The sequence below is a fragment of the Bison bison genome, unplaced genomic scaffold (genome assembly GCF_000754665.1).
Source record: "Bison bison bison isolate TAMUID 2011002044 unplaced genomic scaffold, Bison_UMD1.0 scf7180017845508, whole genome shotgun sequence".
NCBI classification, from domain to species: Eukaryota; Metazoa; Chordata; class Mammalia; order Artiodactyla; family Bovidae; genus Bison; species Bison bison.
The window spans coordinates 70663-83364 of NW_011476081.1; the positions used below are offsets into that span (position 1 = coordinate 70663).

General features: G+C 55.4%; 1 protein-coding gene across 1 annotated transcript in view; it reads right to left on the reverse strand.

The window, feature by feature from the left end:
* ACOX3 (acyl-CoA oxidase 3, pristanoyl) overlaps positions 1-12702 on the reverse strand; it is a 46086-nt gene that overhangs the window by 23574 nt on the left and 9810 nt on the right. The window contains exons 5-6 of the mRNA XM_010835295.1: positions 8578-8666; positions 1656-1752 (exon numbers count right to left, since the gene is read on the reverse strand). Of these exons, the coding sequence (XP_010833597.1) occupies positions 1656-1752; positions 8578-8666 (186 nt within the window). The remainder of the gene's footprint in view (positions 1-1655; positions 1753-8577; positions 8667-12702) is intronic.

The following is a 12702-nucleotide window of genomic DNA, read 5'->3' on the forward strand; positions in this document are numbered from 1 at the left end:
AGGGCAGAGAACAGAGCTGGCACCAACGTCTTGTTCATAAAAAGGGCGCCATCCCCCCAGAATCCGGGATTCCTGCCTCCCCGTTGAGCCACCATCCCAAGGGCTGTGATGGTCATCGGAATGGTCATCCGTCGTTCTCTGTGATCTTTTGTTGTTGCTGTTAAGTCTCTTAGTCGTGTCCGACTCTGTGGCCCCATGGACTGCAGCACGCCAGGCCCCCCTGTCCATCATCAACTCCCAGAGTTTACTCAAACTCAAGTCCATTGAGACAGTGATGCCATCCAACCATCTCATCCTCCATCGGCCCCTTCTCCTCCTGCCCTCAATCTTTCCCAGCACCAGGGTGTAAAACTAGGTAACTGCCTGTGTGCCTCTGTTTCCAGTCTGTTGTAAGTTCCAAGGTGCTTACCACGGTCCCCAGCAGCAGCTCGGCTTCCAGGCCCAGGGGCGGCGCTCGGGTACATCGGCCGACAGTCTCGCCAAGTGACGCGATCACGTGCGCCTCCCTCACCCCTGCTGCTTCTCCCGCTTCATTTATTTTATTATTCAGGCTTTTCTTCCAAAACGATGTCCTCTCTGGTGTTTGTGCGGCCGCCTTCCAGGCCCCTGGCCATGAATATTTCCTGTGTTCTCGCGCACGAGTGGCGTCTTAGCTGTGCTTGGAAAAAGCACGTGTACAGTCGTTTTCCATCCGTGGTAAGAAACGTCCTTTCCCTGACTGCTTTCGGGCAGCGCCGTGCGGGGAAAATTGGAGGTAAAGGGGCTTGGATCCCATGGGAGCTGCTCTGCCTCCTGTCCCGGGGGGGCTCAGGGTCTTCTCTCTGAGATTCTGGTATTTCTCGACAGTGAGCCTGGGGAAACAGCCCCTGACCCACTGTGTGGGGCCCCCCGAGTCGAGGCAGTCTTCCTTCTGTAATTTAGAGACCTCTGTCTCCGCTGTTTCTACAAACCGTCTCTGGGCTCTCTCCATCCCCACGTGCCGCTTGCTTCACTGATTCAACCCTGCTGGATCGACCCCCTCCGCCGGGTTCTCTCATCTACCTCCGTACTCCTGGGTTTCATATCACTGTTTCCTTTTCTGAATGGCCTCCTCTGTCACCTCCAGCCTCTCTCCTGATCGGAAGGCACTTGACACATTTGTTGAAGCCCTGCTCTCGGCTCCAAGCAGCCTACGTGTGGCATTGGGTCATCCTGGCTGTGGGTTCAGGACCGGGAGGGCTCAGCCACCCTGACCTGGCCAGGCCTGGAAAGGGCCCAGGGCCAGGCCCCTACATGTCCACCCTCAGTGAACTTCCGGGCAAGGTTAAGTCCCAGATGCGGAGGACATGGTCGCCCCGTGGGTGCCCGGCCCAGCAACCCTTTCCTCTCCCTGCTGTGGGGGACAGCGCTGGTAGGGGCAGCCTCCCCATCTGTAACCCCAGGGGGCTGGTGAGGACTGGGGAGGGGGGATGTCATTCCTGGGCCCCCAGGGGTGTGGTGGACCCAGGCACCCCCTTCCTTGGTGGAGGCTCCAGAACCTGATCCTGGAGAGGTTCGCATAGGCCTCTGGCTCCCCTGGCAACTCTCCTCCCCCCACGGCGGGGTGCATGTCCTGCGGACCTGGAGGGGACGGCTTCCTCACCCACAGACACCCCCTGCCCTGGAGGCTCCGGTACCTTGACGTGGGTGACGTAGGCGCCCTCAGGGGTGACGTCTCCTGAGCGGTTCAGCAGGTCCTGGCGGGGAATCCTGACCTTGTGGAACATGGCGAACCTGTGTGGGGACACGGCTTCTGGTTAAACCGCGGGGACGGCCCTGGGGCTCACCTCCCACTCCCGAAACCTGGTCAAATCAAAGCAGGGGACAGCTCAGAAGGGGAGGTAATCCCCTAGAGACTGGAAAACCCCGAGAGCAGACGCAGGAGGGAAGACCATGGGAGACGGGGCATCTCAGCAACCCCTCCCACCTGTGAAAGCGGGCTTTATTCACTGCTTTGTTTTTGCGTTTGTTGTTGCTGCTGTTTGCTGCACTGCGTGGCTTGAGCGATCTTACTTCCTGGACCAGGGGTTGAACCCACCAGGCCTTCAGCAGTGAGAACGTGGAGTCCTAACCACTGGACAGCCTAGCCTGCCCAGAGAAAGCTTAAACAAAAGATGTGGTGCCAGTGGTGGGTTCTGCGTGAAACAAATCAGTCGCCATCTATTGGTAATGTTGAAGACCCCGCCCCCCACTGCCCCCCAGGCTCAGGCCTCAGGGCTGCACACAGGCTCCTCCTACGCTGGGAGGGAATGCCCTCGAAGTGGCCGGACAAGCCCAGATGAGGTCCCAGCAGGAAACGCGGACCTTCTTCCTAAATGTGAGGATCTCTGACTCTTACACTTGGACCCCGCACCAGAGTCTCCCACATGGGGCGACAGGACCAGCAAACTGGGCCTCAGACCTCCCAAGTCAAGCAGGAGGACGAGCCGTCCCATCGGGGCTCCAGACGCAGGGGTCAGCCCCCCTGAGCAGCTGGAGAACACGCCTGCCCACATATCCCCAGGGATCGTGCGCATGTGTCAGTGATCAAAAGTGTTTTCTATGGTTGTCGGGAAGGAAACTCTAACTCACAGGAGTCCGGGGACAAGGCTGTACAAAGTACCAGGTGGTGCAGAAACTGCCAAACAAAAACCCCAAACCATCGATGTCAACAGTTGCTAGAGCACCGAGGGCTTCCCAAGTGGCGTGAGTGGGAAAGAACGTGCCTCCAAGAAAGTGAAGCCACTCAGTCATGTCCGACTCCGCAACCCCACGGACTGTGGCCTACCAGGCTTCTCCATCCATGGGATTCTCCAGGTAAGAATACTGGAGTGCTTTGCCATTTCCTTCTCCAGGGGATCTTCCCGACCCAGGGATCGAACTCAGGTCTCCCGCACTGCAGGCGGATGCTTTACCTCTGAGCCACCAGGGGAGCCCAGAGTGATCTAGGAAAGTGAAAGTCACTCATTCGTGCTGGACTCTTTGCGATCCTATGGACGCCATGGAATTCTCCAGGCCATAAGACTGGAGTGGGTAGCCTTTCCCTTCTCCAGGGGATCTTCCCAACCCAGGGATCGAACCCAGGTCTCCTACATTGCAGGTGGGTTCTTTACCAGCTGAGCCACATGGGAAGCCCAAATATACTTAGCATCATTGACCACTGTGAAGTGAAAGTCACTCAGTCATGTCCAACTCTTTACAACCCCATGAACTGTACAGTCCATGGAATTCTCCAGGCGGTGATACTGGAGTGGGTAGCCTTTCCCTTCTCCAGGGGATCTTCCCAACCCAGGAATCGAACCCAGGTCTTCCGCATTGCGGGCAGATTCTTTATCGAACCCAACCCATTGCAGGTGGGTTCTTTACCAGGTGAGCCACAAGGGAAGCCCAATACAGGACTCATAAAAGACACAGGCTTGATCCCTGGGTTGGGAAGATCCCCTGGAGGAGGGCATGGCTACCCACTGCAGTATTCTTGCCTGGAGAATCCCATGGACCAAGGAGCCTGGCGGGCTGCAGTCCACGGCGTCACAAAAAGCTGGATGCGACTAAAGTGGACACGACTTAAGGCACTCAAGCATAGAGCCTTATCGGGTTTCTAAGCATTTTCAGCGCCATGTGGAACCTTTCTTACTAAACCACAGGAAGCAGCTCTGTGAGGGACAGCAGCGCCCTTCAGAGAAGGGGGACGGCTCCTCGCCCCCAGCTCACCCCCGGCCCCTCCCCGGATCCCCAGGCCGCACTCGGCACCCACCACCGTCCAGAGTCAGCACGCTCACCTCCATCTCCGACCCAGCGTCCTCACGGTCTGTGCCTCTTCTGATTTCCTCAACAGTCTCCGCCTTGGTCTCTCCAAACCCCACCTTGTCCCCCCTCCACCGCCCCCTGTCCTGCACACAGGGGCAGAGGCCTCGGCACACTTCAGCTCTGAATGGTCACGCCTGGCACGAGAACTCTGGATCCCAGGGACCAGCAGAATTGAAACCCGCAGGAGGATGCAGTAAGCCCTCCGACGGGACGACTGCCTGCTCCTCGAGGCTCCCCACTATGTAGCATCTGCCTGCGACCTTCAAGCTGGCCACGCCCTCTCCAGACTGGCAGGTGGCTCCTCTGAGCACTGCCCCCTCCTCTGAGAGGCCTGCCATGCCTCGCCGCCCCTCCCCGTGACAAGCACCGGGTGGTCCCGTCCACGTCGCTCGCTGAGTCATCCTGCCTCTCAATGGGAGCTAAGCCATCCTGTTATAATAAGGGGCGTGTGCCCGGAACCGAGCAGACAGGGCCATGGATGAGCCAGCCAGGAGTGAGACTTCGTCCCCTGGGAGCTGGTACAGTCTGCACGGACCCCCAAGTCCAGGGACAGCCTGGGGCTGACACAGCCGGTGCCACTGGGGAAGAGTCGAGGCCCAGGGGAGGGGCAACTGGAGGCCGCTCCCAGATGCCTCGGAATCGACTAGGATTCTGCACGTCAGGCCGCGAGGCCTCCACCAGCGTCCAGGCCAGGGGTCTCCCTCCGGTGTACAAAACACAGGTCAGGTCTGAGCGTCTGAAAGCGCTGGCCTGGAGGCGGCCACGCAGCAGGCGTCCGTGGGCCTCCAACCCCTGCGTTCTGAGAATGCCTAGCTGCGGTGCCGACGCCCCCCGTGTGGTCCAGCCCGTCCGTGACTGGAAGGCCGCGGGATGCTCTTCCAAGTCTGCTGCTATAGACATGGAGCACCCTTTTTAAGGAGTGGAAAATCTTCCCCCGCCCCTGCCACACAGGGGATGGAACCAAGCTGAACGTATTTATACTTGGAAAAGTAGTCGCTTGGGGTTTAACCGAAATCAGAATTTCACACATTCTTTTCTGAGTCACCGACAGTGAATGCCGCCCGGCCTGCAGGCCAGAATCCCGGGTCCGTGGAGGACACAGGTGTGTGTGTGTGTGTGCGCCTGCGTGTGCTGGGGGGCACCGGGTGTGACACGGGGATGTGAATAGGCAGTGTGTCTGGCTCCCGGCCCTGCACCCCTTCCCTCCTGGGCCCCCCACGTCAGGTCCTAACAATTTCCTTGCTCCTTCCCAGCCCCACCTGGGACCAAAGACACCCAGCAGGTCTCAGCACACACCCCCGCCCCGCCCACCACCAGACGCTTCCCAAGGGGCCACTGAGCAGGCGCGAGGATGCCTGCAGCCCATCTTGAAGGTGAGGCTCAACAGCTCACCCGAGGGCTCTTTACTATCTTGCTTTCAGAGTTATTTGACTAAAAGTAATCCACGTAATTTACACCTGCCTCTGATTTCTAGACGGGCTTGCCTGGTGGCTCAGCTGGTAAAGAATCCGCCTGCAATGCGGGAGACCCCAGTTCGGTTCCTGGGTCGGGAAGATCCCCTGGCGAAGGGATAGGCTACCCCCTCCAGTATTCTTGGGCTTCTGTTGTGGCTCAGCTGGTAAAGAAGCCACCTGCATTTGAGTCAGTTGTAATGATGTGGATGAAACTGGAGCCTGTTATACAGAGTGAAGTAAGCCAGAAAGAGAAACACCAATACAATATATTAACGCATATCTATGGAATTTAGAAAGAGGGTAATGATGACCTTACATGCAAGATCGCAAAAGAGACACAGATGTAAAGAACAGACTTTTGGACTCTGTGGGAGAAGGGGAGGGTGGGATGATTTGAGAGAATAGCATTGAAACATATATATTACCATATGCGAAATAGATTGCCAGTCCAAGTTCGATGCATGGAAACAGGGCACTCAAAGCCGGTGCACTGGGACGACCCAGAGGGATGGGATAGGGAGGGAGATGGGTGGGGTTCAGGATGGGGGACACATGTACACCCATGGCTGATTCATGTCAATGTGTAGCAAAAACCACAATATTGTAATTAGCCTCCAACTAAAATAAGTAAATAAATTAAAAAAAAAAAAAAGAATCCACCTGCAATGCTGGAGACCTGGGTTCGATCTCTGGGTTGGGAAGATCCCCCGGAGAAGAGAAAGGCTACCCACTCCAGTATTCTGGCCTGGAGAATCACCATGGACTCTATAGTCCATGAGGTTGCAAAGAGTCGGACACAAATGAGCAAATTTCACTTCGCTGATTTCTAAACAGCCTTCCTGCAGACTCAGGTGCTCCTGTGATCTACTTACAAATTGTTACTGCTTTTTTTAAAATACAAGAGGTCTCTGGACAAAAAGTCACTCCATCACAACACTGCCCTGCAGGCAGCAGGCAAGTGGGGGAAGCAGGGACTCAAATCCATCCCGGGCGCCCTCTGCTGGGCATGTGCCCCGCGACCAGCAGGGACAGCGGCATGTCCAGCAAGGCGGGCCCCTGGCCCCTATCCGAGCCCCAGCCTGGGGCAGGGGGCGGAGGGGCCCCAGGCACTACAGAACCTTCAAAGGCTCAGGGACCTAGTGAGGCTGCTTCCACGTCCCGTCCATCGAGCATCCCCTCAGAACAGTGCCTCTGATCTCAGGGGCCACTCTGGGCCTGGCTTCAGGGTGGTCACCATGCTGCCCCCTGGCGGTTCCCCAGGCTGGCACGGCGGAGACTTACAAGAGCTGTGCTCCCCCCATGGGACACGCTTACTTGCAGGAGGGCCTTAGTGGTCCAGAGAAGCTTCTGCCTGTAATGTGGGACACCAGAGCTCAGTCCCTGGGTCGGGAAGATCCCCTGGACGACAGCACAGCGACCGACTCCAGTATTCTTGCCTGGAGAATCCCATGGACAGAGGAGCCTGGTGAGCTACAGGCCATGGGGTCGCAAAGAGTCGGACCCGACTGAGCAACTAACACTTGCACTTTTTTTTGCTATGTTGGCGTGACTGTGTCTCCTGGGTGGGGCGCTGTAGTTAGACACAGTACTCAGTCTTTAAAACAGGAGCTGACTGGAGGGGGGAACCAAGTGCAGAGCCTTTCACTGATGTCCCAAAACAAAGTTAAAGGTTCTAACTTGTAAAAACCAAAACGTATGGGGACTGGGAACTCGTGAGCCCGCTTGATGCCGTCCGCAGACTGCAGTGACCCGGTAGCACTTGTTCACGGCTGGAGGGTCACCAGCCTCCAGGCTGCACGTGGGCTCGCAGACCCAGCACAGACATAGCCGCCACACACAAGCTTTCTGGGCCCCATGCTAGGGCACGCAGATCTAAAAAGGCGACAGGGCCTTCCACCCGCAGCGCTCTCATGGCCCCTGCGATGCCGCCGACTGCCCAGAGGACCAGGGGCCCCACGCACCCGCACCAAGCCACGATGGATGGAACTACGCCCCCTCCCCACCAGGTAACTAACAGGTCTTCTCACAGGCCAGCAAGAGGGGCACTCAGAACTCTCGACGGCTATTAGTTAGGAGGCTTGTGCGTGTGCAGGCCTGGTTTTGCTTTTTAACAACGTCCTGCCGTCTTCTCCTCAAGCTACAGAGTAAAAAAATTGATGGTTCTCCCCTTCTCGGGCACAGGCTGGGGCCTCACCTGTTCTGAGGGTCTGAGCGGAGATTTGAGACACTCTACAGGCCACCAGCTCCCCAACTTATGGGGAGGGACAGCGGAAAGGACCCTCCGGGTGCTGGGAGGCCGACCGCCTACTCCGGCTTCTGTCTCGGAGAAGACCTGCCTCCTGATTTATTTATTTATTTATTTTTCTGCCTCCTGATTTATATTCAAAACGACCAAAGTCAGCGTAACCAGAGGGTTCCAACTACGGCCGGGCATGCTTCTCCCTGCAAAGCGGCAGGTACACAGACGTTCCTAAGATGCAGCGTGAGATACAGGACTAAGGAACCTCCCAGCTCTGCTTCCCCACATGGGAAGCATCTCAGGAGAACAGAGGGGTGCCAAGCGTCTCAGCCAGAATTTCTGGGAGACGGCAGGTGAGTCCTGCCCGAACGCTCAGGTGAGGGGGCACCGACGGGTGGCTCACAGCTGGGGAGACACGCCCAGCCCCCAGGCAGGGCTATGTGAGGGGCCCACCATGGGGACATCGCCGACGAGCAGACAGGCGAGGGGACAGGCTGGGAAAGCTGCTGAAGTTCAGACCAAGAGGCAGGGCTGGACCCGGGAACTGAACCCAAACCGTCTCACTCCCAAATCTGTGCCCTGAGTGAGCCGGAGAATCCCTCCTGGAGGCTGCAAGGCCCCTCCTAACGTGGCTGTCCTGCCCACCTGCCCCCTCCAGCTCCCCAGGCCCAGGTCTCATCTCACACCACACTGCCTCCACTACCCAGACCCCAGCTTCACCCACAGAACGGTGTGGGCGTGGGCTGAGTGCCTGAGCTCCAGTCCAGGGGAGCACGCCGGGGTCTCGGGCTGAGGACCCAGGGGCTCAGCCCCTGATTCTGGGCTGAGAGCTGGAGTGGCCACCTGCCAGGGACAAGTTTGCTGCTCAGCACGCAGGGCCACTTAACAGCTCCTGAGGCTGGGCTTGGAGCAGAATCCGCCCTTCCCGACAGGGTCCTGCGTGTGGAGGTGCGGCGCATCTTGCAGGGTGCGAGGCGGCACTGAGGGGCCCAGTGGGCTCCAGGGTGGGCAGTGCTGAGTGGGCAGCCTTGCAGTATGGGCCCCAGAGGAGCAACCATCAAGTTCAAGGGCTGGACTCACCCGTTGTCCAGGCCGTTCTGCCCCAGCTTCTTCCCAATGTCGCCGACCATCACCCCCGGCATGGGAAGAAGGGTCTTCGGGTCCCGAATCTGCACAGACCACAAAAAAAAAAAGAAAAAAAAAAAGACAGACGGCAGCAGTGAGGGCCACATGGAAAAGCAGATGAAAAGGTCCAAGACCCCCACCCTGCGACCAAGCCCTAGGGTCCCTGCGTGCAGCTGCTGTGGGTTAAACTGACCTCCTGAAACATGGCCCTGTTGGGAGGCAGGGTCCTTGCAGATACTGACTGAGGATCTGGAGGGGAGACCGCCCTAGTTACCCGCAGGGGCCTGAATCCCATGGCCCGCGTCCTCCGAGGGTCAGAGGAGGAGAAGACATTGGGAGAGGGGGCCACGGGCGGACGGAGGTGGGGACTGGTCGGAATTGGCCACAGCGCAGCATCGGGGGTCAGCGGAAGCTGGCAGAGGCAGGAGGGACCCTCCCTTGCAGCCTCTGGGCAGCGTGTGGCCTTTCTGCCACCTTGACTGGGCCCCTAGCCTGTGGTACTGTGGTTGGTCACCGGGGCGCCAGGACACTGGTCAGTGTGTGTCAGGACACCAGGCACCTCCTATTCACACTTTAGATGCAGGACTTTCCACTGGGTGTTAAGGCAACGACAAAAGGGCCGTGCACATGTGTGTGCGGATTATTTTTGTAAATTTCAGCTGCCCCAAAGGTGAAAGTCGCTCAATGGTGCCCAACTCTTTGCAACCCCATGGACTAATCAGTCCATGGAATTCTCCAGGCCAGAATACTGGTGTGGGTAACCTTTCCCTTTGCCAGGGGATCTTTCCAACCCAGGGACTGAACCCAGGTCTCCCACACTGCAGGCGGATTCTTTACCAGCTAGGCCACCAGGGAAGCCCAAGAATACTGGAGTGGGTAGCGTTTCCCTTCTCCAATGGATCTTCCTGACCCAAGAATCGAACCGGGGTCTCCTGCATTGCAGGCAGATTCTTTACCAACTGAGCTACCAGGGAAGCCCCAAATGAGCTGCCAACAAAGACAGTTACTGAAACATACAGAGATGGCTCAGTCCTCACTGTGTGACCTTTCTGCGGACGGGATGCAATGTCCTTCTCAGAGACCCTTGGTGATTCCCAACCAGGCCCGACTCCATCACCCTCCCCTCCCGACCAAGGGCCATCAGCCAGCGTTTCTGGTTGTCACAAGTGGGGTTACCACAGAAGCTACTGGGTGAAGGCCGGCAACACCGCCCACACCTCACAGGGCACAGGACAGCCCCGCAGCGTGGAGTTAACCTGTTCCCAATGTCAAAAGCACCAAGGCTGGGAAAAAACCTGCATTAAAGCAGCACTGAATTTGTACTGTTTGGAGTTTAGCTATTTGTATGAATTGCTAGTTTTTGTTGACTTCAGCGGAACAGTTAGTTATCTTCCTTGAACTTTATAATCCTGATAATTAAAATGAAATAGAATGCTAGTGACAAACAATAAGGCTCAGTAAAGATTCAGATAAAAACTCTTAAAAAATCTTGGGAATTCCCTGGGGGTACAATGCTGGGACGCTACGCTCTCACGGGACAGGGCATGGGTTATATCCCTGGTTGGGGAATTAAGGGCAAACAGTGCAGACAGCTAAAAAAAAAAAAGAAAAAAATAATAAAAATATAAAAATTATTTTTAAAACCCTTATAAGGTAGACAATAGTTTTAAAAAGATAGAGACCGAATTTTAAAAACCAGTCACTGATTTTTAAGGAATCAAACAGAAAACTACTGCGGATGCTGGTTTTCAGTTCATCTACAAAGAAATAACAAAGTCCTTACAGACTTCATGCTAACCTCCGGAACCAAGGACAGGATCCTCACTAAAGTCAAAAGCAGAATTAGGTAACTGTATCCTCCTCTCAAACATATTTAATTGTATCAATGCACATATATTTAACTTATATGCAGAGTACATCATGAGAAACGCTGGGCTGGAGGAAGCACAAGCTGGAATCAAGATTGCCGGGAGAAATATCAATAACCTCAGATATGCAGATGACACCACCCTTATGGCAGAAAGTGAAGAAGACTTAAAGAGCCTCTTGATGAAAGTGAAAGAGGAGAGTGAAAAAGTTGGCTTAAAGCTCAACATTCAGAAAATGAAGATCATGGCATCTGGTCCCATCACTTCATGGCAAACAGATGGGGAAACAGTGGAAACAGTGTCAGACTTTATTTTTCTGGGCTCCAAAATCACTGCAGATGCTGACTGCAGCCATGCAATTAAAAGACATTTACTCCTTGGAAGCAAAGTTATGACCAACCTAGACAGCGTATTCAAAAGCAAAGACATTACTTTGCTAACAAAAGTTTGTCTAGTCAAGGCTATGGTTTTTCCACTGGTCACATATGGATGTGAGAGTTGGACTGTGAAGAAAGCTGAGTGTTGAAGAATTGATGCTTTTGAACTGTGGTGTTGGAGAAGACTCTTGAGAGTCCCTTAGACTGCAAGGAGATCCAAGCACTCCTAAAAGAGATCAGTCCTGGGTGTTCATTGGAAGGACTGATGTTGAAGCTGAAACTACAATACTTTGGCCACCTGATGCAAAGAGCTGACTCATTTGAAAGGGCCCTGATGCTGGGAAAGATTCAGGGCCGGAGGAGAAGGGGATGGAAGAGGATGAGATGGTTGGATGGCATCACTGACTCGATGGACATGGGTTTGGGCAGACTCTGGGAGTTACTGATGGACAGGAAGGCATGGCATGCTGCAGTTCATGGGGTGCAAAGAGTTGGACACGACTGAGCGACTGAACTGAACTGATGTATATATAACATTTCCCACAATAACTGGAGACTGTCAATCTCATAAGATACAACATCCCTGCAGTAAAGTATGCCCTCGGGTACACGCTGCTCCATAGAAAGTACACAGACTACAGAGAGACACCGCACAGCACAGGGCACAGAGCCAATGTTTTATAATAACTTTGTGAAAGTCGCTCAGTTGTGTCTGACTCTTCGAGACCCCATGGACTATACATAAGTCCACGGGAATCTCCGGGCCAGAATACTGGAGCGGGTATCCTTTCCCTTCTCCAGGGGATCTTCACAACCCAGGATCGAACCCAGGTCTCCCTCATTTGCAGGCAGATTCTTTACCAGCTGAGCCACCAGGGAAGTCCAAGAATCCTGGGGTGGGCAGCCTATCCCTTCTCCAGTGGATCTTCCTGACCCAGGAATCAAACCCAGGTGTCCTGCATTGCGGGTGGATTCTTTACCAGCTGAGCTATCTAGGAAGCCCACGACATTGAATAACTTTAAATGGAGGATAATCTATAATTTTGAACCACTGTGTCATACACGGAAACTAACATGGCTGTAACAATAAAACACTGTAAATGGATTAACCTCAATTTAAAATGTCTTTTTTAATGAAAGAAAAAGAAGCGTTGTGGCAGTGGTGCTCGTGGAGGCAGCTGGTGTGCAGGGCTCCCCTGAGCAGTGGGTCAAGATGACCACAGCCATCCCCTGCAGGGGGGACAGCGGGGTGTACCACCTCATTCCCACGGACCATGACCCCTAGGGGAGAAGACTTTGTGTACGAGACTTCTGGAGCCATTGCTGCTGCCATCGTGGTGGCCTGTCATCATCGCCACTGAGGTTCTGATCCTGCCAAAGAGGTATAGCAGGACAACGAGGGCGAGACGGGAGCTGGAGGCCCTGGGCCCCGAGCCAGCCGCCCCTCCTGCCCTGGGCCCAAAAAGCCACAGCAGCCGGCACCCACTGCTGCAACCTTGAGCCCTGCAGACATCCAGGCGGGGACTCGGGCCCACCCGGTCCACGATGATGTCTGGGCCACTGTCCAAACAGCTTTTGGTCAAGACTGAGCACAGTCGTCCTCTGTCTGTTTCTCTGTAAGCTCCTTCCAGTTAGGTCCAGGGAGGGCATCTCTTTCACAAACCCACCCCCCAGCCCCATCCTGCCTGGCCCCACCCCTGCTTTGTCCATATTCCTGCCACCACCCTTCCAGAAAGCTGTGCTATGTTGGGAATCCACTGATGTGGGTTTGACTGTCTCCCCCAAACACAACAGCTAGACAGACGGGTAGGCAGGCAGGCAGGCAGACAGCCGGG